The sequence below is a fragment of the Kwoniella shivajii genome, chromosome 8 (genome assembly GCF_035658355.1).
Source record: "Kwoniella shivajii chromosome 8, complete sequence".
In the NCBI taxonomy this organism is placed as follows: Eukaryota; Fungi; Basidiomycota; class Tremellomycetes; order Tremellales; family Cryptococcaceae; genus Kwoniella; species Kwoniella shivajii.
The window spans coordinates 158,167-185,607 of NC_085915.1; the positions used below are offsets into that span (position 1 = coordinate 158,167).

A 27,441-nucleotide genomic window follows, 5' to 3' on the forward strand; every position below is an offset into this window, starting at 1 on the left:
AGTTGATCACGTGACATTGACTGTGGTGCCTGAATTGGGCGTTTTACGCGTCTCTCTTCTTTTTCTTTCCCATTCATCATTCATTTTAAAACATTACTTTTTCACCGTCACGTCAGTTTGACCATCTCACCCTACACTCTATCTCTCACACCTCCCATATACTCTTCATCAATTGTAACTCATCCTGTTCACCACCTCGTCACTTGCATACCCTCACATCGTCATTGCCGATACGATCAAAAGTAACTTGACATGTCAACTCGACCATCCGCAGACGGTCCTCTTTCAGCCTTGAAACGACTTCCACCTGTACTCACATCAGTGACAGGTAAAAGCACGACCACCCCTTCTTTCAAAAGAGCGCGTGTCGGTCCAGGTCCAATCACACCTGATCCTTCATCTGATATCGAGATCGATGAAGTACCTGTCAAATACACAGCAGTACCAATCAGGGTCTTATCTGGACCCATGACACCTTCCAGTTCGACAGTGGCATTCTCATCTTCACCCATTCATGGTAACAATAGAATGATGGCTTCATCTTCTTTTTCTTCTCCTACAAAATATTCCTTCTCCTCTCAACTCGCAAATATCAATCATAGGAATGGCGTCAAAGCATCTTCTCAGATAGAGGTGGATCACGATTTAGTTTTGGAAAAAGGCACCACATTCATCTTTGGAAGGCATCGAAATTCATCTTCCAACTCGAGATCATCTGCTTCAAGGAAAACAACCTCAACGACACTGTCATCTTCGATACCCAAGCACTTGTTTCAATTGTTATCTGCACCAGAAAACGAAACTTCTGTCATTCACTTATCGAAACATGCATCCCATGCATCCAGAGTGCATGCAGCCATCGAGTTGGTCAACCAGAGTCACGACGATAACAGCGAAAACAACAATGCTATGATCAGGATAATCGTCATCGGTCAAAATGGTATGAAGGTCAGAGTAGTAGGCAAGAAGAGAGGTGTAAGATTATTACAAGGTCAAAAATATGATTTATCATTAAACACAAATCAATCGGTTGAATTAGATTTCTTTGGTTGTAAAGCTTTGATTCGACTGGAAGCGAAGCACCAACAACAACAAGAACAACAAGAAGAACAACAAAGGGGATTAAGCGGCGAAAGATTGTTCTCTTCTAGTCCAATCAGCCAAAATGAATTACGATTACAAAGTTCAATGCCACCTTCGAGCCCACCCGTGATGCCTGCTGATCTCGATGACGAGTTATCTGAACTTGAAGAAGAGGCTCATCGTGAAGTATCGATGAAATCGGAATCATCCGTGGTTCCTGCTATACAAATATTAGCAGCACCAGCTGAAGAAGTACAAGTAGAAGAAGAAGAAGACAGACAGTCAAGACAATCATCACCTTTATCACCACCTTCAGAACCTCGACTTTCACCTTTGCCCGACATGGAAGCTGAAGATGAGGTTGTGGTTGAAGATATGAAACAAGGAGCAAATCAACCATCATCTGCACAGATGGATATCAATGAGAAATCAATTAAAGCAGAAAAGATTGAATCTGCCATCTCAGTCCCAACCGCCAACGTGAAACCAACAAGTAGAGCTTCAAGCCCAGTGATAGTGGCTCCAGTACCAAACGATGTGGATTTACCTGCAATAATAGCTTCGACAGTTGTCTTTTCAGGTTCAAGTAAATTGAGTTTACCAGATTTAGTTAAACATATGTTAGAGGTTAGTCTACCTTTTCGTTGTTTCTAGCTGAAAAGAATGAGAATCTATGCTGATATATCTTTTGAGTAGTCACAACCGAGTTTGAAAGATCATGGTTCGGAGAAAACATGGTTCGCTTGGGTAGGTCAAGCTTTACAAGGTAATAAGATGTTCGGAAAAGTTGAAAGGCATGGAAAGGTTAGCTTCTCATTCAGTTTAGTTGTGAACTCGAAGCTGACACAGATCTCATGTCATTTTGCAGGACTCCTCTGGACATCCACTCTTACCACATTACTATTACAATCCAGCTTCTGATCCAGATTCTTCCCGAGCGAAAGAATTAGGTGCGTTGGTAAGGCCTTTGAGAACCGCTCAAAGAACAGGCGGGAAAACCATCGATTGGAGACCTGTAGGCAGAGGAAGGAGGTCCTAATCTCATAGTTTATCTTCTTGTCATAAGATTCCTGGTGAATCTGAATCGACAAGTCTCTGTATAGAACAAAGAAGTTCTGAGTCGGTAGAAAAAGGATAATTCGGAAAGTAACGAATCATATATTATATGAGGTTGGATGTGTGATTGTTTCGTTCGTTGCCTGCTCTTTTGTTTCAGTTTCATTCTGTTATATACAACTTCTTTACTCTTTTCTTGATATTGTTTTATATTCCAGTAATCTTGTTAGTGGTCTGATTAATGAATAATGAATGAATACATTACTTCAGATATACCTTCAATCAGTCATTGATATTCGATCAGCTGGGCAATAGAGACTAAAGGCGTAAGGTCGTGTACTGGATGAAATAAACTGTGTGAAGAAGTGGTCGATCAACTCTTCGAGTGAGCTTGTGCAGTGAACGTGGAAGAGAAAACGACTCGTGTGGAAATAATAACCATAACAAGTGGAAATTGGGATAGATGACCTAAGTCGCAGAACACGCAGAACAATTAGGATTATAGAGCAAAGCATACATACATACAGATTGTTTCTCCGGTTGATTTACTGTATATTCTCGTCTCAACCATATGTACAAGTGTACGATTTTGGTCTCAGTCAAGATGGTCAATGAAAATCCACTTAAGAATCAGTACTGAAAAATAGCGTTCGCAATTTCTTTCACCCTTCGCCACACCTCTATCATTTCTCCAATATCAATTTCGATTCCGTTCTCATTTTCAGCTTTATTAAATACTAGTATATCATCTATACCTGTCGTACTTGTTCTGTCTATAATAATCCACAGTTGTCCAAGCATCAAACCAAGATGAGAGTCGTCATTTTCCTCGTTGCTTTGGCGTCCGTATATGCCATGCCCAACCTGGTCTTACAGCAAGGATTTACCAATGAAGTAGAGGATCCTCGCCCCGCGCAATCGGACGTTGAATCAAATATCTTTGATGGGATATGTCCTAATTTCGACGTACGCTGTGTCAAGGATGGTGATTGGAGAAATCCAGTTGGTAAATTAGGATCCAAGCGTGAGTCATATTCGCCGTACTCTTCAATCGTAACGGAATAAATAGTAGAGAGAATGCTTGAAAAGCTGATCAAATCACTTGAATCTGAATCTGAATCTGAATCTGAACCAAAACAAAAATAGCTTTCTGCAGAAAAGGTATAAGATGTAATCAATGTGAAGAAAGTAAGAATACGAGAGAATGTAATAGGACTTTTAGGGTTGAATGTGAAGGGGACTGTCAAGCTTATGGTCCTATCCCATTCTGACGAGGAGGTCAACATTGGTATCGATCGGCTAGAAGGTGGAAAGCTGGGGGGATTGATGGGACGAAAGGTCAGGATGAATACGTAGTGTGATGAAGAGAGAGAAATCGTTATTGCAGGTATGTACATCACATGAACACATACTTGATCGATAACCATATCATCTCGTTCACTGGGACTGATAAAAGTATGCATAGCCGAATCAATGCCAAGAAGCTACGATCAAGATCCAACAAATGCTTGAACACACCTCCTCATAAAGTCTTGAACCGATACCAACGACATCGCAAGATAATACCTAATATTCCAATTCAGTCTGAAATTCCTGCTTTCAAATCCCCTAAATCACTAACTCCCTCCCACCTCATGATCTCAAACTGAGACACTCCATCATTGTCGTCATGCCTTACCGTATATCAACAATCAAGTCACGTCACACTCATGGAAACGCATTGTATCATCGCGATTATTGGAAAGGAGTGTTGGCCATGGATACATAAGAAGATCGTCTATCTCCCATAAGTCAATATATCCTTCCTCACCTTTATTCCGATTCAACAGTCTACAATAAAGATAGGTTTGACACCTTTCATTGTCGTTTGCCAGTCGTATCTTCTTCATATGTCCCGGTGACATTCATCAAAGCATTTTTGCCTCAAAATTCAAATTCACTCTTGAATTTCAAACTTTGCTTCAACTTCACTTCAACCGCAATCTTGAGCAAATCATACCGTTGATCGGTACTTCATTTCCAATTGCAAAACCCACAATCAAAGATCAAAAAAATACAAGGATGCACACATCAGTTCTGTTAGCCTTACTTCCTCTATTGGCCCTTCAATCGTTGGCTGCACCTCAAAGGGGTTTACCATTACCAGCAATTTTGCGTCGACAAGAACAAGCGCAACAAGTAGGAGCATTAGATCTTCCTCCTTCACTTAACACTGCCTCTCCAACTATAGACCCAAGTATTGATCAATCGGCCTCAGCTACTGTAGCCGATATAGATGACGAATTCGATCTAGGTCCGACTGCTATGCCTACTTTATGGGAAATCAATACTGTTCCACAAACTCTTCTCGCTCAAAACCAAAACCAAAACCATGATCAAGCTCAACCTACTATCACACCTTCTCCTACTGGTTTATCAATTATGGATCCAAGTGAAGATGTAATGTATGACTCGATCAATCAACCTTCTCCAACTCCGACTCCTATCCCTGCTCCCACTGAGGATATGGCTTTGGACATGACAGCTGCAATCACAGAAGCTGCTATGACTTCGATAGCTGCTGTCAGTACTTCTTACGCAGATCCATCCAGTACTATGTCCTCAAGCGCTACTGTCTCTACTTCGTACATGAGTCAGTCGGCTATCCCAACTCCGACTTCAAACTCAATGAGTGGATCATCCATTTCTCATCCTTCGATCACCTCCTTTGTACCTTCGTCAACCACACTTGCCTCGATAAATATGAGTACAAGTACCAGTGCAGGTGCACCAAGTATGACAGTCAAAGCTGCCTCAAGCGAAGAGCCATCGTCCTCATCTGATAGTGATGATGAACATTCGAACTCACATCCGAAAGGAAAGAAAATCCGATATAAGCATTGTTCAGATATTCACGGTACAGTGACTGATATCAGAGTTGAACCCTGTCAAGGAGGTAAAGGAACTATTTTAGATCCTTGTCAATTCCACGCTGGAAAGTGAGTTCCCAATTTTTATCCCATCTTTTCTCCCAGAAAATCGTTGAGATGATCATGGAAAAAAGCTTGAGCTGATCAATTGTGTTTTCATTCAATAATATAGTAATTACACTATAACGCTTTCGTATGTTTCACCGGACAATTCGACTTCCCCAAGAACCAATTTAGTCGCTAGAGATAAATCAGCGAGCAAAGATGAATACTTCCCTTATCCAGGTCAATCATTTGTGAGTTTTTCCCTTTGCACCTTGATGGGTATCGTCAGCTAATTATGAATGACTTGGGGGTGGGAATTTTAGGACGCTTGTCAATATACTTCATGTCCTGTTCAGAACCAAGAGGTTCAAACTTATACATACGAATTTGTGACTCTGAATAATGTAAGTTCTGAACTTGTGAGCTTGTATACTGAACAAGATACAGATACTATTGTTCCTTGTTTTATTCGCTAATATGGTCAATTAACTTATAGCGATTTGATCAACTCACATTTAACATGACTGATGGATTAGATGGTGAATCTCTCATGTGTGCTTATTTCCCTATAACCTTGTAAGTAGATCTCCCTTGTCGTCCCCGTGCAGCCGAACTTTCATATTTGCTTCTACTGACGTGTTTGGGCTGGATAGTATGCCAAATTTAGCTGGTAGAAGCGTCAAGAGGAATTTACCTTTTGCGGGTCTAGGTGCTCGGTGGTAATGATCAGAATAGCAAGGAGGGTTGGCTGCAAAGATAAGTTAATCTATGAAATCTGGAGAATAAATTAGGTAGCACTGAATGCAATAATTAATATGACGATGATGAATGCATGATTAACGGCTATCTAGTTCACTTATCTCGGAGTAAAATGAAAGTCATCTTGGGAAACACTTTATGATGCATGTAGCTCGCTTCAACATTTAGAGTGTCAGTCAACACTACGTTCCCGTTCGTAGCAAAGGGGAACATCGAGAGTAATGGTTTGATTTTGCATGATCAACAACTTGTAGCCGAACCTTTTCATAGTCATACATATACGAAACCTCGAAACCCACTTTGTGATTATTGTCAAATCAGAATCAAATCTCTTTCCATCCCCCATCGTTCCCTGATAACATCTGACTGACTAGACCTAGACCAAACACTGTAACATGAGCCGTGGCGGCCATACCGAACTAAACATCAAAGGAACCGTGTCAGTACACTTTGCTGGATTTGACCTTTATTATTATAAAGGGAGTTCTAGGATATACTATTCTCAACGAATTCTACAGTCAATGACTCGCCATGTCATATATCCTGTCTTCTGGGAGCCTGCTGATTGTATTCATCCAACCATACCCCCAAAACCAGATAGAGAAGAAATGACTCACCCCTCGATATAATTGCCTCACACCACTGAACCAACCACCTTCATCTCTCTCCGTCATCTTTCGCTTCCTTCTCACACCTGTCTCTTCATTTAATATTCTCCAAATAGCCTCTACTATACCGACGTAATCTTTTTCTCTTAATTTCACCACAGATTTCAGTTTCTTACCGCCACCCGCACTTCTCGATTGGAGTTGCAATCTTTTCCTAACAGTTTCGATCGGCAACAGGATGATCAAAGATCCTAAACCCAACGAAAGATCCGCTAACGAATATAAGACTGGTGAAATGTCAGGTGAGATACCGAATTGTCTCTCCACCAATAACGGGATTGATAAAGTCAATAAAGGTCTGATGGAATGTTCTAATATTGAAGGGAATAACAAAATTTGATTGAAATATAAAGTTGAGAATCCACCTTCTTCTTCAATCATTTTCTTGAATAAGGTAACACTTGTAGGAGTCGAATGATGACTTGTAGGCATAACTATTAATCTCGTTCTAATCAGTTCCAAAGGAGATAAAAGTAAATGAGTCAAAAGATGCGATGTAACTTGTAACCCTAATGGTATACCTGGATTGGGTAATGCAGTTAAGCTTATATCTAATGATATAGGTGATGAGATTGATGGTATCAGAACCAACAAGAATGAATGGATGGAAGGTTGTAAGATATTAGATAGGAATGAATGAATCGTTGAGATTAATTGTGATTTCCATAATCCAGGTAATCCCTCTGAAGAAGTATATCGTATTCGTCTGATCATACCCCATACTCCATTCCCTCTTGATATCTCTGGATCGTCATTGAGAAGCCAAGACGGGTGAACTGAATCGGCGGAATGGTCAGCAAGGTCTCGCAGGGTGTTGTATGTAGAAGGGGGATTTGTATCGACGCAATATAGACAACAAGGGCAAGGCGGTATTGCAGAACGGTGAATCTACTCACGATCAGGTAAATATCCAGATGCATCCGTCTCCACTATCTGCTCTGAAGGAGGTACCAAAGGTGCTGCAGGTTGAGCTAATCTATCTGAGAAATACATATCTGCTTCTTCGGGATTTTCAATCTGGAAAAATCAACAATTCAGCTTGACATTCGATCTCCTCAAGAAAGAAAGAAAAAACGTAAAATGATATACATCTCAAACTCACTTGATCATCTTGTAATTCGAATTGTTCTTTTTCGATAACACTTTGTATCTCATCATCTTGAACAAACTTCTTTCTTGGTCTATATTCGACTTGTAATAATGTTTTACCAACTTCGAATGGCATCCCCATTGCCGTTGTGAGATATTCTGACAAGAACAGATTGAAAGGTCTGCCCATCATTGGTAGTGCCATATTCTCATCATCTTCCACGGATGGATTGAATGACGATGGCACATGAGAAGGCGCACTAGTCGTAGGTGAAGTAGAAGGTGGATTGACAGAAGGTGGTAAGAATACCCATTCTTCGGCTGGGGGAGCTAGGTTTCCACCAAATCAAAAACGTCAGCATATTTCACTCGCTAGCTGATGTGTTTTGTAGACTAACTCACTGTACAACCCCCTCACTGATTGTGGTCGAGCGTTTGATGTCATGGCTCCCCTTGTGTTTTGTTGAGCTGCTATCAGGTGTGAGATTGTTATATGTTTCTTGGTGTTGTTATTGACGATATCCTTGCCACCGTTTTATACCTTGAATCATAACCACCCCTAACGGGATCAAATCAATATTGGTGGTGGTACATGCCGCGCCGCGTACGATATCATTGGAAAACAGACATTTTTATGTTGAATTTCATCTATCATATTCATACAACATCCCACCAACAGAACACCGCCATTGCATTGCATAACATCGATACACGACTCATCAGTAGAACAATAGCGACTTGAGCGCACGATTGCAGAATACCTTAAGACGAGAGGAAGAGCTCAACACTGGTGACCACTACATTCAAATCTCAGATCTCGATATCCCGCTTTGACCTTTTTCCGTTGACCCGGAATGCCCCGACGTGATCTTGTTAGGATAGTACTGGTCGGCGATGGTGAGTGAAGAGCATAGTTGATGGCATAGACTGAGGTGTTCGATAAGGAGCATCGTGACTGATTATAGAGCCATGTATAGACGGTGTGGGGAAATCATCCATAATAACTTCATTGATCAAAGAATCATTCGTCAATAACGTAAGTTCCCGATTACAATTCGGATGATATTCGTTGGTCGAAGCGATCATTCATCCCCTTACTTGAACATAAATCAATATAAATATGTATAGGTCCAACATGTCGTACCGGAAGTGACGATACCGCCAGAAGTAACACCTGAGAACGTAACTACTTCTATAGTGGATACTTCATGTAAGTCCTCCATAGCTGAAGGATATACACAGATTCGCAACGGAGCTAAACAGGAAGGACGGTACTTCTAGCGAATCCAAGATCAAGGGCACATCTTTTATCGCAACTCAGTAGGGCACATGTGATATGTTTGGTTTATAGTATATCAGAACCAACCAGTTTTGATAGAGTAGCGGAATATTGGTTACCTCTTTTCAGAAGAGAAGGTATAAATGTAAGTTTACATCTGAAAACCCGAAGAATTCCGATGCTGATCACCAGGGAATGGAAAGATACCGGTCATTCTAGTTGGTAATAAGATCGATCTGAGAGGTGGACAAGTGACGAATCAAGGATTAGAAGATGAGATAGCACCTATCATGAGAGAGTTTAAGGTGAGTCTACATCGAATCTGAATCAGAATGAATTTTGCTAAATTCATGTGTCGCAATGCACAATAGGAGGTCGAAACGGTCGTTGAATGTTCTGCTTTGTTACCACTGAATGTTTCCGAGGTATTTTACTTTGCTCAAAAAGCGGTATTGCATCCTACAGCACCACTGTATGATTCGAGAGAACATGTGAGCTGAATACCATGCATCATGCCGCCAAGTTTATAAAGCTGACTTTGGCTCGGAATTCTAGGCACTCAAACCAAAATGTCTTGAAGCACTGAAACGAATATTTACGATATCAGATGTAGATAAAGATGGTCTGCTGAATGCTGTAGAATTAAACCAATTCCAGGTGAGCATCGGATCCAGACTCCACTTCTAATGAGTATTCCGCTGATGTACCTCTAGCAAAAATGTTTTTCCACGCCACTCCAATACCAAGAGCTTGAAGGTATACTTGATCTTGTTCGGTCCTATGATTCTGCTGCAGTTCTTCCAGTCCCCACCTACTCTGTTCCCTCGACACCCCTGCCGCGCGATTCAAGTTATGGTCAACTGGGTCAATCACCTCCTCCTCTTTCTCCCCCAGGTGAAGGTATAACGGAGTTAGGATTTCTGTATCTTCATACGATATTTATACAACAAGGTAGAATGGAAACCACTTGGACTGTATTGCGGAAGTTTGGTTATGGTGAAGGATTAGATTTGAGGGAAGACTTCTTGACGCCCAGGTGAGTTCCTCTTACCCCAAAATTGTGGATGCATTGCTGACGGCCGATCGGTATAGATTTGACGTACCTTACGACTGTTCGGTCGAATTATCACCACTGGGTAACCAATTCTTGACGGATATATTCGAAGCATACGACAAAGATCAAGATGGAGCATTATCACAATTTGAACTAGATGATTTATTCTCAACGTCACCTGGTAACCCATGGTTAGCACAAGGATTCCCAGATACGACGATAACAGATGATATGGGTCGAGTGACTCTGCAAGGATGGTTGGCACAATGGTCAATGACAACTTTACTCGATCATCGTACGACATTGAATTACCTTGCATACCTCGGATATTCTTCTTCTCCAGCGACAGATTTACCCACACCTACGGCATTACATATAACGAGACCAAGAAAACAAGATCGAAGACAGAAAAAAGTGACAAGATCAGCTTTCCTATGTTACGTTTTAGGAGCTACAGGATCAGGAAAGACTAGTCTGTTGAGATCATTCGTGAATAAAGGTTTCAGAGGTGGAGATGATGGAATGGGTGGTTATGAGCCTACTACCAAAGTACTGAGTGTTGTCAATTCAGTGGAAATTGAAGGCGCAGAAAAATACTTAGTGGTGAGTAAACCATCTTTCAATTCGACTTCTGGCATCATATCCTCCCTATATTGACTACCCATATCCTGCTTTCTCTCCCTAGCTGCAAGAGTTTGGATCTAAATACGAATCAGAAACATTACGCAATTCCAAAAAGCTGGACATGGCCGATGTGATAATATACGTGCATGATTCGAGCGATACGAATTCGTTTTCGTACATATCCAACCTGAGGGTGAGCGCAAATTACCATTTGACCTATATTGGCACTTGCGGGGGTAATTATGGGTAGATATACTGATTGATATTTGATTGCAGCAACAATATTCACTAGATCATATTCCAGCAATATTTGTCGCGACCAAATCGGATTTAGATTTAGCACAACAACGTCACGAAGTACAACCTGATGTTTATTGTAGACGTTTGGGTTTACCTGCTCCAATGGCAGTCAGCGCTAGATTAGGTCCAATGACAAACCTCTGGGTCGCAATTACCAGGGTAGCATTAAACCCGTAAGTGGCAACTGTCCATTGGACCTCAAATATCTTTCGGTCTGATTCAGGTATTGGCGTACTGATTGTTTGGGTTGTGTGTGTAGAACAACATCGCTCGCTCGAGGTCCATCGTCAACTATGTCGCCTGCTCAGAGAGTAAGGATGATCGCCTCGATAACGGTCGCAACAACTACCTTCACAGCTGTGTTAGGGGTATGGATGAGGTATCAAGGATACACATTTAGGGGTATATGGGGCTGGATAGGGAGAATGAGTGGCTTAGGAAGGAGCCAATAGGTCGTAATCTGCAGAGGTTAATCCTAGCGCAATTGGGATTTGGGAAGAGGACGCCTTAACACTGCGTTGAGGACAGAGCATCTTATGATGTAAGGAGATTGAGATGGAGGTTGCTTGCATATACATTATAACGACTTTGCTTCAAAGGGATGCATGCTCATTTGCATGATCCTCATTCCGGGGACAGGCTGTCTTCGACTTCGTTCGATGCTTTCTATCCAATTTACAAGAATGTGGTAAGAGCGAGCATTGCTCGACGACGTTACGAGTAGATTCATTGTCAATGGAGCGGGTAACGATGGACATCTTGCTTTTCCTCGTGCAAAGGAGAGGTCATGTACCTGTCTTGCCTTCCTGTACCCTTTCTCAGTGACATCCTTTCACATCGTAAGCTCCTCCAAGATCAGCTCTCCAAGCAAAAGATGATGATGATCTCGGGTGAAAGGAGAGTTTGCTTTGTTGACGATGATGCAAAGGTAAAAAAGGTAAAACCAAGCCATGGAAACGTCTTTGATATATCAAGGATATCGAGTCAATATCTTCCCAATGTGTGTGTAGAGACCTGTAGGGGATATATAACAGTAAAGATTACTAGTTGAGAAATAGCCAAATCAGACAGCAAACATCCATTGCATTGCATTCCAGTAAGACGAAAGACAAAAAGACCAAAGACGAAAATCGTATTTTATCAGTAATCATGTCAGAGCCTACTGCCCCGAGAAACAAATTCCAGATTTTGATAGTTGGTGCTGGAGTAGCTGGACTATCCACTGCGTACGCCTTGAAACGAAGTCAGAGTTACGAATCTGGTTTGGTCGATTATAGGATAATCGAAAAGAGGAAAGGTGAATTTTGAAGATCTTTTTATATGTGATCTGAGCTGATACACATAATAATAATGATGTATGTACCTCATAGAGCCAGGAGTGGATTTGGGATATCCAATACATCTATCATCTGTAAGCCACCATTTCATATCCGTTGACCTTTTCCACATATTACAGTATACTTTCTCTTCGACTAAACCAAGTGAACAAGTGGGACGGGTACTTATCAGAAAAACTTGACCATTTTAGGCAGGATTAAACGCACTTTTAACTCTATTGCTCCCTTCTGATCTGGTCAAACTTGATACAGCCAAAAGGAAAATCCCAGTATATCATGATGGTATAACAGTGTCCAATAATAAAGGAGAAACTGTTTATCGACTCATTCGAGATTCTGGTGTGAGGCCCATGATCCAGCGAGAAGACCTCATGAAGATATTTCGTGATGAGCTAGGAAATAAGGTGGAATATGGGAAAGAGGTGAAAGGATTGAAAGACGTCGATAATGGTATCGAAGTAACACTGAATGGTGAAGAGAAGAATAAATTTGATCTCGTTATTGGTGAGTAGTCTTGGTTGGGTGAGATTTCTCACTATGTGTATTAGGAAAGAACTTACGATTACTGGTAAACGAGTAGGTGCCGACGGAATGTTCTCTTCTATTCGACAATTGTCCTCCTCCAAAGCTAAAGTAGGTAAATCACCTTGGACAGTGATAAATTCAATCACTTCAAGTGAATCAATATTGAAATGGGTCAAAGATCCAATTAGTATAAATACGATTTATGGAGATTCTTTTTCTGCCACTTTGATTCCTTTAAGCTCTCACTCGTCTAATTCAGTCAATCCATCTGCGCCAAGCCACGTCACCCAGAGTCATATGCTCCATAGTACTAGTGGATCTTCTTCCCACTGTCGCTCGGAGCCAGACACTACAGCTCAACCATGCGAACCTAATCCCGTCTGTCGTGGCCCAGACTCAGTCTATGTGGCATTGACCATCCCTTCATCATGGCTCGAGCCTTCGTTCGCACATCACATGGCGGCATGCACCTGTGAACCCACTATGGGCAGTAGCTTCGTAAGGGATCTTGAAAATTCAGATGGATGGTCAAATCGAAAAGGGTTCACGTTATACGCTTTGCCAAAGACAGTCTGTGGGAATGGAAGGACGATTTTGATAGGTGATGCAAGTCATGGTACTGTCCCTTTTTGTGGAAGTGGTGCGAGTTCAGCTATTGTTGATTCGTTGGAGCTGGTTAATGTTATGAATGACTTAGTAGTATCTAGCCAAGGTGAGTTCTTGTCAGTCACGGTAGCTCTGGCTGAATAGATGCGAAGACATATTAGCTAACTCTGAAATCTCATTTCCTGACGACATTGCATCTCTCCACTTGAATTTGGTAACAGAAACCAAAGAAAGGGATCTATTCCATGCCATTGAGCAATTCCGGAAATCGTCTATCGAAAGGAACGATCCATTAATCAAAGAATCCAAAGAGTTATTGTGGTTAGCTCAAGGTGAAACTGCTATGTCATATTTGGTTCGAGGAGTGGTATTTTGGAGTTTAGAACTCGGCGAGAAAGTCAGCGGGAGAAGGAGGAAATTGGAACGAGAGTTGAGGAAAGTTATCGACAACGAGGACGATGGTTATGTACATGGGTCAGTGCAAGGGGCCTGACGATCAATATTGACTATATGCAATTATCCAAATAATTTTCTCAATCGTCTCGCGCAGTCAGATACGATCAATGTGTTCAGATCAAATCGCCATTCAAATAGATTGTCATCCACAAGGAAATAGGTGTCATCACATACTGCTGTATAGCCCATATCTAAACTTAGCGTCAACCGACGTGCAAACGAAGCACTTCCCCCGGCAGACACTTGCCCACTTACCTAACCTCTCTGAATAGCTCTTCTTAAGCTCTCATATAATTCCCCCATACCCTCTTCACCCGTTTTATATCCGCCTTGGTTGGCCAAATCCCATCCTGATTCCGTATCGCTTTCCCAGCTCCGTTCTCTTTCAAAACCCGTGTCCCTTGCACAGTGTCTTGTTTTTCTTGCACTCCCACTTCCACTTCCACTTTCACTTCCACTTCTCCTGTTGGCAGATGTATCGCAATAACTCGTCGAGTGATCATCTCTCAATCCACCACTTAAATGAGGCAACGTTTTCTGTCTAGGCATATCCATATCCATCTCAAGTAATTCAGATTCAGTTACGGACGATTGCGTTGATGATCTGATTATAGGTTGAGGTTGAGGTCGTGGTTGAGATTGCGGATTAGGTAATGGTCTTCTTTTCCTTCCATCCGATTTTGGATGTGAGTTTAAAGGTAAATCGCGATCATGAGGATTATCCAGTGGTCCGACGTATGAGTCATTTTGATGTAGATCCAAGATTGTGAATGATGGTCTTCTAGGTGAAATCAATTCTCTCGTATTTGAGTTGATACCCTCATCATAACGTGAACGAGAATGGGAAGATGTCGACGAACGATCATTCCTATTGCTATCCCTACTTGAATAAGGATCGTTATCGTACAATCCACCTATACCACCAGAAGATCTTCTACTTATGGAATAATAATCCTTTTCCCTATTCCCTTGTCTCGAAGAGTGACCATCTCTTGATCTTTCAGAGTAATAGGAGTCTCCTCGATCATATCTATGCGCATGTCGGCGTTGTTGCTGTCTTTCATATTCCCCATCTCTATCGCCCCGGCCACGATATTTACCTCGAGTTCTTGACGAACGGTCATAATGGATTTGAGGGATATCGGTGAATCTTCTCTCACCATCTTTCACATCGTAATCTCTTATATTTCTACTTTGCCTACTATGATTTGATCGGTTATGCTTCGTATCACTTTCTCTAGATGTCATCTTTTGACTGTTGAATGGGTTTAAAGAAGGTTGTCTACCGTTATAACCTAAAGTAGGAATTTGATCATGTCCAAATTCGACGTCATCTTTTCTCTCAATCACTTCAACTCCTTTGCTCAATACGATTCCCGTAGGAATACAAGTGGAAGCAGCTTTTTGTTTTATGACATCTTGCCAATTTGGATTCAAACTCGAACCTGAATTTTCTGGATCTACATTTTTACCTAAACCAGATTTCCTGAATACTTTTGAACGAGCACAAAATATCAACGAAGCGATTAAGATTAATCCGCATAATGACAAAGGCAATGCTATAGCTGTAATCTTTGGTTTATTTGATGATGATGGTGATGATGCCGCAGCTTGTTGGTCTGCGATGACATTTCCAGAAAGAGGAGTAGGAGTTGGACTGATGGCTTGGAGAGGTACCTGAATCTGAGTCGTAGAGTATAGAGGTAGAGCTAGAGAAGTTGGTGTTCGATCAGACCCAAGAGTCGGAGTAGGATCAAGAAGTGAAGTGGCTATTTACAATACGAGTATACGATCAGTATCCTCGTGAGGGACACTAATAGAGAAACGAAGAGCTTAACTCACATGAAATGACTTTCTTCGTACTTGGTGTAGCTGCAGTCCTATCTCTGGTAGTCATACTCACACTAACCGTTCCACCTGTTGTCGTCGCTTTCCAAGCAGCTGTAGACACACTGTCGTCACTTTGTATACCCATCGATTCGGCAGGAAGAGTAGTTGGAATAGCCGAAAGCGTCGATACCGTTGGTGAAGCGAGGTATGCTGATTTCAACCAAACAATTGAAGAATCAGTTGCATAGCTCGTATCCTTGTTGGGCTTAAGCCTGAATCCGAGATAGAAAGTGCAGACATACCATTCGGTGAACCACTTCCACCTTGAACGGCAAAATTAGGTGAATTGAATGATTTTCCATTATCAGATATCATAGATAGATACAATCCTTGCATTGATTGTGAAATGACCGGCATTGTCCTATTCCATCGCAGTTCATTCGAATCACATCCCCAATATACATGTTAGCCAAATCGCCCCTTGATGCCCGATGGAGCGTCAAGGTCTGTAGAAGGACAATTTCAACTCACACAGTAGCAGAATAAGTTCCATCTCCATTAATTATCACAGAAGGCCAATTCGCATTTCCACAATCATCAGAACCACCACCACCACCACCACCACCCGAAGAGGAGGAAGAAGAGGAAGTGCATAATGCGATTGATGGCGAAGTCACTGGATTCTCAGATGACCTATTTTCATTCCGAAATACGAAAAAATCAACTATCGTTCCGTTGACTGTGTTGAAAAATCAGGATAAACTCACCATGTCACAGTCAAAGCCTGACCTGAAGGAATCGAATCGCCCAAAGAAGGTGAAATCCAATGTATACCTGCCCCGTTACCGCGGCTGTCGCCTACTAATTCATCTCCGTTGTCACCATTGTAATTATCATAATTGTCACCCTCATATTTTCTGCCTTGTACTAGAAGAGGCAATATGATCAGGAGCGGGGTAAACCTTCGTTGGATAACTACCATCTTGCCTATCAAAGGCTATAGAATGAGGATCCAGTCCTCAATTCGGTACCTAGTCAGTACTGAAGGAGAGCAGCGGTCGCGTTTGACGTCGATGCGAGGAAAGACGCCAGCGTCTCTTTGAGTCAGTACACGATGATGAAGGATACGAAGGGGATAGTGTGAAAGTCAAAAAGAGGCGATAGAGGGAGAAGATGGTATGGTCAGTCATGTCATTGCACATATCTCACAACTTCAGTGCAATTTGCATTCTTGATAATCCTTGGTGCAAGACTTCACAGGCATGAGTAAGACACCGAACAAAAAGGGCAGGTCATGACCTGATCTCGAACGTCGTTGGCGATTTCTAGGCCGAATCGCAATTTCCTCGTAAAAGGTAGTCTTCGTCGAAGTCAATGTCTCACCTAAGTAACTCCGGTCATCACGTCATCTATCCAAATGCATATATACAAATTGTCCCAGTCTCAGCTGAACCAAGATCGAAACTCTTGATCAATTTTTATAGTCCTCTAAACATATCCTGTGAACTGGTTTAGTAGCTTACACCGTGTAAAGCTTGTTGTTCCTTCGTCATCATTGGTGTGTTGACTGACTCTGAATCCTCAAATGATCTTTGACCTCTCAAACCCCATCTGCCCAACATGGCCTTGTCCTCTTCCCATCCTGAACATGGAGTAGTAAGCATTCGTTCACCAGTGAAGATAGCGTTGGCTCCTGCCATAAAAGCCTATTTGGAGTTGTAATCCGTTAGCACAAGGTTTTCTGGATTGCGCGTACGCTCTGATGGTCGTCAGAGGATACAGAATATGATGGGGCAGCTAGATGTCGTTGCGATGAGCTAAACTCACCATGGCTTGCTCAGTCTCAGAAAAGGTGTGTCGTCCAGCAGCTAATCGAATGATGGTTTTAGGCATGACGATCCGGGCAGTAGCAATAGTTCGAAGGACAGTATGGACCTTGACGGGCTACGTAACGTTGTCAGCTTGATTTGCAAATAGTCTGAGACTAAAAGCTTACATCGTTCTTCTCTAGCGGTGTACCTTCAATAGGAACTAAAGTATTGACAGGGAATGATTCGGGGTGTTGTGGTAATCTAGAATGGTTGTATCAGCTGATATTAACGCCAAGCACATCATTCAGCTCACCTAGATACCTCGTGTATCAAGCCTACTCGATCTTCGTCTTGTTCTCCTAAGCCAAGAATACCACCTGAACAGACTGAGATACCAGCTTCTCGTACTGCTTGGATAGTAGCTAATCGATCATCATACGTTCGCGAAGTGATGACCTATAGACGCGAACCTGGATCAGGATCTCACCTATCGTTGAAAAGAGAGACGGGGAACACTCACTTCCGGGTAGAACTCCCTCGAAGTGTCAAGGTTATGGTTATATGCACTCAATCCAGCTTCTTTCAATCGTTTTGCTTGTTCAGGTGAAAGCATACCGAGAGTTGTACAAACTGTCAGATTTGCCGTCAGTATGCATGTAATCATTTTTGCAAGCTGAAAGCTTATTTTTCATGGTTGACTCACCTTCCATACCCATACCTCGAACTTCGGTAACCATCTTCAAGATTTTCTCAAAACCACTCTTCTTTCCTGCTAAATCTCTCCACGCTGCACCCATACAGAATCGTGTACTACCGTTTTCTTTTGCTTCTCGTGCAGCTTTCAGCACTGGCTCGATATCGATAAGTCGTGACGCTTTGGTAGGTGTTTTGTAAGACGATGATTGCGAACAATATTTACAGTCTTCTGTACATCCTCCAGCTGAGAGTCCACGTTGTTAGCTAATACTTCTCCATATATATCACAGATGTAGAGGACAAAGCTTTTCGACATTGGGCAGGAGAAATGGTGGACTCACTTTTAATGTTCATGAGAGTACAGAGCTGGATCCTAGAAGCATCTTGGTTCATTCTATGTACAGTGGCCTATTGTTTTATAACGGCTGATTAGCACGCACTGGGCATTCCTCAGCTGATATCACTCACAGCTCGATAGATTGTCTCCATCAACGGAGCATCAAAGATCTTTTGGATCTCTGACCTTCTCCAGTCGTGTCTAACGTCACCATCAACATATCTTGGTCTTGACGCTGTGGAACCTTGAGGGTTTGGGGGAAGATAAGGTGGATCAACAGCCACGGCGTGACCTCTTGCGTTCCGTACCAAGGGAGCGAAGACTGTAGGTCTGATAGCTCTAGAGACGAGAGCGGGCATTTTGGCGTGTCGAGTGAGGTCGATTGTGGGATCAAGAGAAGAAAGGAAGATGAGGATGATAAGGAGGAGTTGGATGAATCAATAGGTGGAGGGAAGATGAACGGAAGAACGAATCAAACCATTCGAGTACAGATGTTTATATTTTTGTGGGGAAAAAAAGGATGGTTTTGATTAGCGGGAGTATATCATCCCGAATACGAATGTGATTACAAAATAATTGTAATGGAATGATCGATCCTAAACAGGTATTACCCGGTTATTACGAGTCCCGTTAATTACTTTGGTGTATTTCTCAAATCCGATCATGACCCATAAGATTTCATATCGCTTCCAATCATATCAATGTTATTTCCGCTTCCTTCACCACCACCATTCACAGGGTCATCACCGTCACTCGCTCGGACCGGATAAACGGTTATCAGATCATCTCAAATCCCACTTCCTTCTTTGACGGAACTCCGTGAAACCATCTCACACATATCCCTTATCCTGTTCTACTCAAGCATTTATGCAAATGTCACCAAAAGCAGAAGCTAATCCCGTAACGTGCGCGAGTCAAGACCTACATTATCTACCAGAGGATAAACCTGTTTTCTCATGCAAATATTGTTCCTGCGTGATAGCGCTACAAGATGAACTGTGTTCAAAGGGATTTACTGGAGGTACAGGGAAAGCCTTGTAAGTATCTATGAGTCAACGTCATAAGGTGACTCATCTGTTATTCCGCGTTGTCATGAAAAGCTTGATGAACTCAACTATCAATACTAATTTAGGTAAAAAAGAGGAACGTAAATTGATGTTAGTAAACTTCCTCAACTTGCTAGATCATTTCTGCAGATTGAAGCGGGACTGATCGTGCATTGGGATGTGCAGTACAGGGATGCATACTTGTGCAGACCTTCTTTGTGCATCATGCGGAACTTCATTGGGATGGAAGTATCTCAAAACACCTACTGCCGATCAAAAGTACAAAGAGAATAGGTATATATTGGAACAAGCCAGAGTAATCAAGGAGAACAATTGGTAGATAATGTTGAATGGTCTTGATCGAGATTCGGTATGATCTTCGTTGTGATAGTAGTGAGTTCATGTTGTTCTTTGTATACCTGTATATATATGTCAGAGTGATTGTTGCTATACCGTGTATAAGAGTATGTATAGTCGGCTTCATACCTGTTGCCTCCATTCATCTTCAATGAATTCACGCACTGACCACCGTGATGGGATTACTGAATATATGTAAAATTACTGATATGGTCATTCTTTCCTTCCTTTTTGCTTTCGCTCTTCCTTCGCCTGTTCCACTTCTTTCTTTGGTCGACGCCAGTCGCTTCTCTCTGTGATCTTCTTCAATATGAAAAGACGTCTCGACTCCTCCCCTTCTCCCTCTTCATCTTTTCCACCCCGTAATCGGCCTCGACGTTCAAATTCAAACTCACAACTCAGAGCCAAACCTCAAGAAACTCCCCCTTCTACCCCTTCTACCGCTTGCACAAATCGTTACCTTTCCACCTCAGTATCTCGTCCCCAAGCCGAACAAGCTCAGGAGAATTTTCCTCCCCGTGGATTTCAATCCTTACTAGATAGACACGAATGCGGCTTTGAGTCTGATTCTGCACCCGCCAGTATCATCAATGCCATACCTTCCTCGCTACCTCCCCGCCCACCTTCTAAAGTCACACAAAATCCCATATCTCAGATAAATATGACTACCTTGCGTCAAGAAGAGGAATATACGATAGTTGACCAAATTTCTCTAAGACCTTTAAGCGGATGGTCGACTAGAGAAACCTTTGACAAGGAAACATTGTTATATCGAAAAGAGCTGGTTGGAATCAGCCGCAATAATGTTATTGTTGGTAAACTTAATCCACTTGCTTTGGGTGGGATGAAAGGATTGAAAAGGGAGTTATGGAGATTATTCAGGTCATGCGGCAAGATTGTATGTTCTCCACATTTCCTTCCTACAATTGTATACTTTTCAGCTTACACAGAAGATCTTCTGTAACCAGTTATCGATCATCGTATTCAACGAGAACAAAGAGAGGTATTCATATCTCGGTCAAATAGATTTCGAAGATGAACAAAGTGCCTTGAGAGCTTTAGCCATCGTAAATCAAAGTTTCTACTGGACCCTTATGCTTAAAACACTTGAGCTGACGTGAGATCCACAGAAATACGGCTATTTTCATAATTCCCAATGGCGTGACATATTGATATCCAGACGAGCATATAGTCAGAAAACCTGGGTATGTCACATCAGCTCACTGTGTTGCCTTCGCACGAATAAATCATATGGTTGAGCTGACGAGAGATCATTTTTCATTGACCTCAAGCGCCTTGCGAAGGAATCCGACTTGATCAATTTGCAAGAACTTCGACTGAGGTCCAGTCAGAGAAACATCAAGACTCCAAGAACGTATGAAGAAGAATATGGTGATCAGTGTCCTACGATTCATACTTTACCTATAAGAAGAGACAAAGTCAGACCTTTCTCTGAACTTGGAGTAGAACACAAACCGCCTCTCCTGGAATATCGGAAGGAGTCACAAATCAATCACAACGAGTCAGTCAAGGTTAGCTCATCTAAACGTGCTGAAATCCAACGAAAATTAGAAACTGAAAGACAAAGAATGGTCAAAGCAGTTCACCCTGATTTGGTGGGACTTTTGAATCACGATTGGAACCAGAATGATCAAATTTGCACTCAGAGCGAAATGGAGGATGAACAGTTTGAGGCAGAGCCAGAGGATATTGATATGGAAGATTTTGATGATAACTATTGGTGGGATTATGAAGATTCGGAAGATTGGAAGAAGTCAGTTCGCGAAAAATATCAGTGGATCCGCTGAAGTTGGGAGTAAATGGAGCGGTGATTCTTTTTGGTACTTCTAGTGACCTTTAAAGTGTATACCACATATCATGTATCTTTCAGTACCATGCCACGAGGGAAACGTGCCAGATCAATCCTTCCTCGTCGAATGAGTATGCAAGACGCGAGAACGGTCACTTGCGTCTACGATACCCCACTTGGTTCGAAGAGAAAAGGGACCTAAATAAATCCACTGTGAAGATGACTGTCCATTTGAGTTCATTGCGAATATACGATCACTATTTTACAAATTGTACAACGAGTCTAGGATTTTTCAAAACCATATTTCAGAGACTTCTATAAACGATTACCACTTTCCTTTTCTTTCATGTATTGTGTGAATCACCACTCGATTTCCTCTGGGAAGTATTTCTTGATGAGATTTTGATAATACTCTTTGAGATCTTCGACTACAGGAGGAGCGTCTGATTTGGAGTATAAATCGTATGCTAATTCACAATTCGCACGATGAGCGCTGAAGGTAGCAGTGATATGCAAAGAAAAAACACCTACGGTTGAATGCTCGGACAGCTTTCAACGCTTCTTCATCTTCTGGTACCATTAAATGTCTATAGGCATTTGATCCTGCTCTGTGCCATGGGTAAAATGAGTGGTATCTAAGTAATTTAGATCAGCTTATGCAAGACGAATTGCAGTAATGAGAAAAATTCATTTACCTGATCATCCATAAACCTTCTTTGGGTAATTTAGATTGCTGTTTGCAGATTTGATACAGGTATTCTGTGAACGTCGCAAAGATATTAGTTAACACTTCTCAAATCCTTGATCAATATAGGGAAAAAGAGACATACCATCATGTCCATGACTTATTAAAACGTTTTCCAATCCACAACCAGGTTCGTAAATACCATTTTCAGTCTGTAATTTTTCGTCATAATAATCTGGGTTGTTCTTGAATGATTCTGAACCATAGATAATTTCTTCAGGATATTTACAACCCACTACGAAAGTATCTCCAACAACATCCCATTGACCATCCGCACCGAAGAAACAAAGCAGTTTACCAAGATCGTGAATTAAACAAGTCAATTGCATCCATTGTGGTTTACCATCTTTCCTAGCCGCTTCAGCTGCTTGTAAAGCATGGACGATTTGAGGGACTGATGTATCAGGATCGGACTCGTCTACCAATGTATTGAGTAATTCAAGGGCTTCCCATATTCCCTATATAATTGATCAGCTTTTTGTTGTTCTATGTATAGCGATTGTGATATCAAATCAAATGGCGAATGCCACTTACCATTCGAGCCCGAACGGTCTCACGGATCTCTTTACGGATACGTAAATTGTATTCAAGTGTTTGCTTGGTGTGTTGTTCCTATTACGTCCAGAAAAAAATAATCAGCATGCTGAACATCTGGATAACAGGACCACATAACAAAAAAGAGTTTTGGATAACAAAACAACCACTCACAGCATAGAAGTTCTTGACACGATCACAAGCATTTTCATATTGTCTAAAAGTGGATTTATCTTTTTCGCTATCAAATTTACTTTCACCGTCAAATTCGATACTGATTTCTTCTTCTGTCTTTCCTGCCGCTGCCATTGACGCTTTGAGTTTCAATAAATTCACCTCATCGATCTTGTCTGATACTTCATCCATTTGCTTGGCTCTTGATTTGACATAGTCGTTCACTTCAGGTGCGTGTACCATTCTGAATTATCTCTGTTGATGAGTATTATTATGTTTGGGAGGGAAAAAGTGTATTTGATGTGATCGAAAATGTGTCTGTGTATAAGAAGATATATGTATTGGAGAAGAAAATAGTGAGGCGGATTAGATGAGGAAAAGGCTTATATATACATTCAGGAAGTACATGCCTCTTCATCATTTCTCAAGGACACTTAAAAGCTTCGCCGGTCCGGCCCCGGTTTTTGTCTTTTCATTTCATGATCATGCAGCAAAAATGTCATAGAGCTTCAGGTCCGACAACGCAGCAAAAATGAGAATGACGATCACCTGTTTACTTTCAACTTTGCTCCATCGTTACTCTGGACTCAATCGCAAGACACGCACCATCCTCCGATCGGAGACACATGACTGACTCGCTTGAATGTGATCCCGCAGATGGAGCCGCAAACGGGCACTATGGGGGTACAAGGAGGATGAAGGGGAAATACATTTTGCATCCGATGTCGGATCTGGAATCCTCCGATTCGGATAGAAGACGCTGGGTCCACCAATTACATCCATCACGTTTGTGCAGTCGATCGGACTATGACATCTTGGGATCATTCGCAATGACAATAGTGATCTCAGCTATTCGTTCAAACAAACCTAACTGACATTGTGTTCCTGTGCTATATGTGATGAGTGTTGGTGTTTTGATGTCTAGCATTCTTTCGAGGTTATTTGCAATTTCGGATGTTGGGTACAAGTCTTTCCCTTCTCTCCTTTTTCTACCCGATCTACCCCTGCTTTGTCGGTGAGCCTTCTGCCTACTGCTTTCCTGTCGCTCATATCCCACCAATGCTCCAACTCCTGATAACGTAGTCTATGCATCGATTGCAACGCTGATTGTTGGCTTCTGAGCCATACCGTCACGTGACTGATCCGCCACGTACGTGCCTGTTGACGTCGATACGAAATCATTCGTCCAGCTACGACCATTCATCTTCATTCAATCGAAAACAGAGAAGAATTCAAGACCTCAGTCTGATCTTTATCGAATCGCGGCAGCACAAGATCATCCTTGGAAACAAGTGAGCTGCACGATCATAGACTCTCCACCCATTGCCAATTGCTTCTCTTTCTCGTACTTCAGCGCCTGTCTCAGCTATCATGCCTACTCTCCCTTTATTGTGCTTCAATGATGTCTATCGTGTCTCCCAGAAATATAACGCTCAACCAGGAGCACCAGAAGATAAATCCGGTGGTCAACATATAAACGTCTCTCAATTCGCACAATTACTATTCAACGAAAGAAGCAAATGGCCTGATAGGGACGCAAAGATCAAAGCTGGTGATGACAAGGGCAAAAGAATCGAAAAAGATGGATTGGTCTTATTTGCAGGAGACGTTTTTAACCCTTCTGTTGAAAGTAGTATTTCAAGAGGGAGTCATATGGTCCCCCTCTTAAATGAGTTAAAGCTGGATGTAGCTTGTGTTGGGAATCACGATTTCGATTTTGGGTATGTCCTCTCATACCTTCTAATCGTACCACGACCTAAGCAAGCGTTCATAGATTCCGCACTCGAAGGCGGTGAGCTGACCATGGTCAATTTTTGACTCAGTTATCCCCACTTGACTAAGCTTATTACATCAACTAAATTCCCATGGTTACTATCGAATATAATAGATGAGAAAACAGGTAAAGTACCTGAACCACTAAATAGATATTGGATAACGGAAAGATGTGGGGTTAAGATTGGTTTGATCGGTTTAGTGGAGCAGTGAGTCGCTTCACATTGAACTTTTCCCGACCTTTCCTCTCAAGTTCACTTATGATATCCACTGAATCGTTCAAAAATAGAGATTGGATAGCAACTATACCATCATGGCCCAGGAATTTCCATTATAGATCAATGAAAGAAGTTGGATTGGAATTATCGAAAGAACTTCGTGATCCGAATGGACCCCACAAAGTCGATATCATCATCGCTCTTACACACTGTAGAGTCCCAAACGATATCAGACTATGTAACGAGTTGGGCGCCGTGGCCGATAAACCTGGTGTAGAGGATGAACACGGAGTCGACCTGTTGATTGGAGGACACGATCATATATATTATGTAAGTAGCCCTCTCGGAGTTGAAGGACCTCGTAACATGTCCCTGATGTCTTGCCCAACAGATCGGAAAAGGTGCCAAATCATGGGGAGGTTATTCAGGACGAAAAGATGTCCCTGGAACAATGGAAGATCACGGTGTCAGGTAAGTCATTTAACATCTAAGTAATAGCTAAAGAATAAAGCTAACATATCTCGAAGACTGATCAAATCAGGAACAGATTTCCGAGATCTTACATCTGCTCAACTCGAACTCACCCCTACAAAACCTGGATCCATCCGTCGACACCTGATCACTTCCTTGACCGGTAAACATCTATACGTACTCCCATCTTCACCTTCTTCTGAATCTTTTGATACAATGGTCAAATCTCTCTTGGCCTCGGTATCAGAAGCGATCCAAAAACCAGTTTGTTTCACGCTAGCTTCTTTTGATGCTAGATCTGAAATTGTCAGAACACAAGAAGCGGGTTTGGGTAATTGGATCGCAGATGTTTTGATGCATGCTTATGCGGAAAGTTTACTCGATAAAGATAAAGATAAAGATAAAGATAAAGATAAGAATGGAAATGGAAAAGAAAAGGGAAAGGGAGATGAAACAAGTGCCGATGCAGTAATTCTTTGTGGTGGAACTCTGAGAGGTGATTCTCAGTACGGTCCTGGCAAGATTACGTTAGGTGATATACTGGGTGAGTCTACCAGACCATATACATACTCGGTTTACACGCTAATCATCCCACAGAAATATTGCCTTTCGAAGATCCAGTAGTATGCATAGAAGTGAGCTGCCCCTCATTTCTTGATTTTCAAGCGAAAGCTGATTGACTTTTCTTCAGATCGACGGAGCAGGAATATGGGATTGTCTAGAATCAGCATTGTCCAAATGGCCAGCTCAAGAAGGACGATTTCCTATAATATCTGGATTAGTAGTTAAATGGGATCATACTTTACCACCAAATCAAAGGGTGATCTCAATCCATCAACTGAAACGACCTGATAAAGAGGAAGATGACGACGATGAAATTGAGAACCCGCAAGATTATGTCGATTTCAAAGAACAAGAAGATGGGACTAGAGTAGTTGTCAAACAGAAAAAACTTGAATTGGGCGAAGAAGTCAAAAGAGATAATTCGAGATTATACAGAGTGGTATGTAGATTTCATCAGAATTCAGGTCTTCGGCTGATTGAAGGTTTAACGACGATAGATAACACGAGAATATATGGCTGAAGGATATGACGGGTTCGAGTCCTTAAAGAATCGAAGATTCATCATAGATGATGAGAATGGTCAAATTATGAGCAGCATATTGCGATCGTTCCTCCTGGGTAAGTTAGTCTGTGGTGACACTGATCCCGTTGAAAAGATGTAGAAGCTGATAGCTCCTTTCAACGATAGGCTCATCGTACATATTTAGACATAAACAACTTGAATCAGCAGCAGAAGCGCATTTGTCCGCTAGAACAGATAAAGTATTATCAAAAGCTAGAGCTCAACATCAACATTCACCTTCATCATCTTTATCCTCTTCGCCTCAATCTCAAACTCACAAAGGGCTGTTCTCACCCAATAGCTCAATGAGAGATGGTGTACTAAGTCCCGTCTCTGAACGATCAACCAGTTCAGCTTGGGGCCAATTAAGAAGACATGTTGTCCAGCATGATTGGTCTACCATAAGAGATGCCTTGCATATAGCTAAGAATGAACATATGAGTAGTGTAGACGAAGTGGTAAGTCCCTCTTAATCGTTCTTGGTGAAAGCGATAGAAAAAGATCAGATTACTGATATCACGAGCTACGTAGGCTGGTCAAGCAATGCGTCAACAAAAACAACATATTCCAGGAGAATGGGATTCGGAGAAATCAGAATCAACTACTCCAATCATAGAGAAAGAGAAGAAAGAATTGGATAAATTGAGTGACGATTTGGCCATTGTTTGTCCGTTAATCGATGGAAGACTGAAAGACGTCAGTGAAGGAAAACCTTAGATTGTC

The 27,441-nt window shown here is 41.9% G+C and overlaps 11 protein-coding genes across 11 annotated transcripts; 7 read left to right on the forward strand and 4 right to left on the reverse strand.

Annotated features, from left to right (window-relative positions):
• Nucleotides 1–252: 252 nt before the first annotated feature.
• Nucleotides 253–2,122, forward strand: IL334_005829 (uncharacterized protein; the record flags this gene model as incomplete). Its single annotated transcript, XM_062937536.1, has 3 exons — nucleotides 253–1,710; nucleotides 1,780–1,887; nucleotides 1,952–2,122. The coding sequence occupies 3 exons, from the start codon at nucleotides 253–255 to the stop codon at nucleotides 2,120–2,122; spliced, it is 1,737 nt and encodes a 578-aa protein (XP_062793587.1).
• An 827-nt stretch (nucleotides 2,123–2,949) lies between these two features.
• On the forward strand, nucleotides 2,950–3,410 carry IL334_005830 (uncharacterized protein; the record flags this gene model as incomplete). Its single annotated transcript, XM_062937537.1, has 2 exons — nucleotides 2,950–3,163; nucleotides 3,286–3,410. The coding sequence occupies 2 exons, from the start codon at nucleotides 2,950–2,952 to the stop codon at nucleotides 3,408–3,410; spliced, it is 339 nt and encodes a 112-aa protein (XP_062793588.1).
• Nucleotides 3,411–4,200: 790 nt separating this feature from the next.
• IL334_005831 (uncharacterized protein) lies at nucleotides 4,201–5,816 on the forward strand (the record flags this gene model as incomplete). Its single annotated transcript, XM_062937538.1, has 5 exons — nucleotides 4,201–5,117; nucleotides 5,221–5,344; nucleotides 5,417–5,497; nucleotides 5,590–5,669; nucleotides 5,747–5,816. 5 exons carry the CDS (start codon nucleotides 4,201–4,203, stop codon nucleotides 5,814–5,816), a joined length of 1,272 nt encoding a protein of 423 aa, XP_062793589.1.
• Nucleotides 5,817–6,175: 359 nt separating this feature from the next.
• Nucleotides 6,176–8,054, reverse strand: IL334_005832 (uncharacterized protein; the record flags this gene model as incomplete). The annotated part of the gene is made up of 5 exons (XM_062937539.1): nucleotides 6,176–6,271; nucleotides 6,470–7,296; nucleotides 7,417–7,537; nucleotides 7,623–7,939; nucleotides 8,012–8,054. The coding sequence occupies 5 exons, from the start codon at nucleotides 8,052–8,054 to the stop codon at nucleotides 6,176–6,178; spliced, it is 1,404 nt and encodes a 467-aa protein (XP_062793590.1).
• A 409-nt stretch (nucleotides 8,055–8,463) lies between these two features.
• On the forward strand, nucleotides 8,464–11,318 carry IL334_005833 (mitochondrial Rho GTPase 1; the record flags this gene model as incomplete). Its single annotated transcript, XM_062937540.1, has 12 exons — nucleotides 8,464–8,506; nucleotides 8,587–8,645; nucleotides 8,738–8,819; nucleotides 8,891–9,033; nucleotides 9,092–9,193; nucleotides 9,260–9,379; nucleotides 9,444–9,545; nucleotides 9,602–9,924; nucleotides 9,981–10,545; nucleotides 10,628–10,759; nucleotides 10,843–11,039; nucleotides 11,126–11,318. The coding sequence occupies 12 exons, from the start codon at nucleotides 8,464–8,466 to the stop codon at nucleotides 11,316–11,318; spliced, it is 2,061 nt and encodes a 686-aa protein (XP_062793591.1).
• A 697-nt stretch (nucleotides 11,319–12,015) lies between these two features.
• On the forward strand, nucleotides 12,016–13,827 carry IL334_005834 (uncharacterized protein; the record flags this gene model as incomplete). The annotated part of the gene is made up of 5 exons (XM_062937541.1): nucleotides 12,016–12,163; nucleotides 12,237–12,277; nucleotides 12,395–12,707; nucleotides 12,784–13,440; nucleotides 13,496–13,827. 5 exons carry the CDS (start codon nucleotides 12,016–12,018, stop codon nucleotides 13,825–13,827), a joined length of 1,491 nt encoding a protein of 496 aa, XP_062793592.1.
• A 218-nt stretch (nucleotides 13,828–14,045) lies between these two features.
• IL334_005835 (uncharacterized protein) lies at nucleotides 14,046–16,602 on the reverse strand (the record flags this gene model as incomplete). The annotated part of the gene is made up of 5 exons (XM_062937542.1): nucleotides 14,046–15,559; nucleotides 15,633–15,830; nucleotides 15,923–16,041; nucleotides 16,152–16,313; nucleotides 16,388–16,602. 5 exons carry the CDS (start codon nucleotides 16,600–16,602, stop codon nucleotides 14,046–14,048), a joined length of 2,208 nt encoding a protein of 735 aa, XP_062793593.1.
• Nucleotides 16,603–17,131: 529 nt separating this feature from the next.
• Nucleotides 17,132–18,823, reverse strand: IL334_005836 (biotin synthase; the record flags this gene model as incomplete). Its single annotated transcript, XM_062937543.1, has 8 exons — nucleotides 17,132–17,326; nucleotides 17,448–17,564; nucleotides 17,617–17,692; nucleotides 17,745–17,887; nucleotides 17,952–18,061; nucleotides 18,135–18,371; nucleotides 18,469–18,535; nucleotides 18,596–18,823. The coding sequence occupies 8 exons, from the start codon at nucleotides 18,821–18,823 to the stop codon at nucleotides 17,132–17,134; spliced, it is 1,173 nt and encodes a 390-aa protein (XP_062793594.1).
• Nucleotides 18,824–20,177: 1,354 nt separating this feature from the next.
• IL334_005837 (uncharacterized protein) lies at nucleotides 20,178–21,675 on the forward strand (the record flags this gene model as incomplete). Its single annotated transcript, XM_062937544.1, has 4 exons — nucleotides 20,178–20,765; nucleotides 20,836–20,934; nucleotides 20,998–21,072; nucleotides 21,160–21,675. 4 exons carry the CDS (start codon nucleotides 20,178–20,180, stop codon nucleotides 21,673–21,675), a joined length of 1,278 nt encoding a protein of 425 aa, XP_062793595.1.
• Nucleotides 21,676–22,037: 362 nt separating this feature from the next.
• On the reverse strand, nucleotides 22,038–23,373 carry IL334_005838 (uncharacterized protein; the record flags this gene model as incomplete). The annotated part of the gene is made up of 6 exons (XM_062937545.1): nucleotides 22,038–22,144; nucleotides 22,209–22,312; nucleotides 22,373–22,436; nucleotides 22,508–22,880; nucleotides 22,957–23,034; nucleotides 23,131–23,373. 6 exons carry the CDS (start codon nucleotides 23,371–23,373, stop codon nucleotides 22,038–22,040), a joined length of 969 nt encoding a protein of 322 aa, XP_062793596.1.
• A 1,128-nt stretch (nucleotides 23,374–24,501) lies between these two features.
• Nucleotides 24,502–27,435, forward strand: IL334_005839 (uncharacterized protein; the record flags this gene model as incomplete). The annotated part of the gene is made up of 10 exons (XM_062937546.1): nucleotides 24,502–24,851; nucleotides 24,954–25,112; nucleotides 25,193–25,451; nucleotides 25,513–25,592; nucleotides 25,649–26,136; nucleotides 26,190–26,227; nucleotides 26,284–26,595; nucleotides 26,654–26,774; nucleotides 26,845–27,176; nucleotides 27,250–27,435. The coding sequence occupies 10 exons, from the start codon at nucleotides 24,502–24,504 to the stop codon at nucleotides 27,433–27,435; spliced, it is 2,325 nt and encodes a 774-aa protein (XP_062793597.1).
• Between the last annotated feature and the right edge of the window lie 6 nt (nucleotides 27,436–27,441).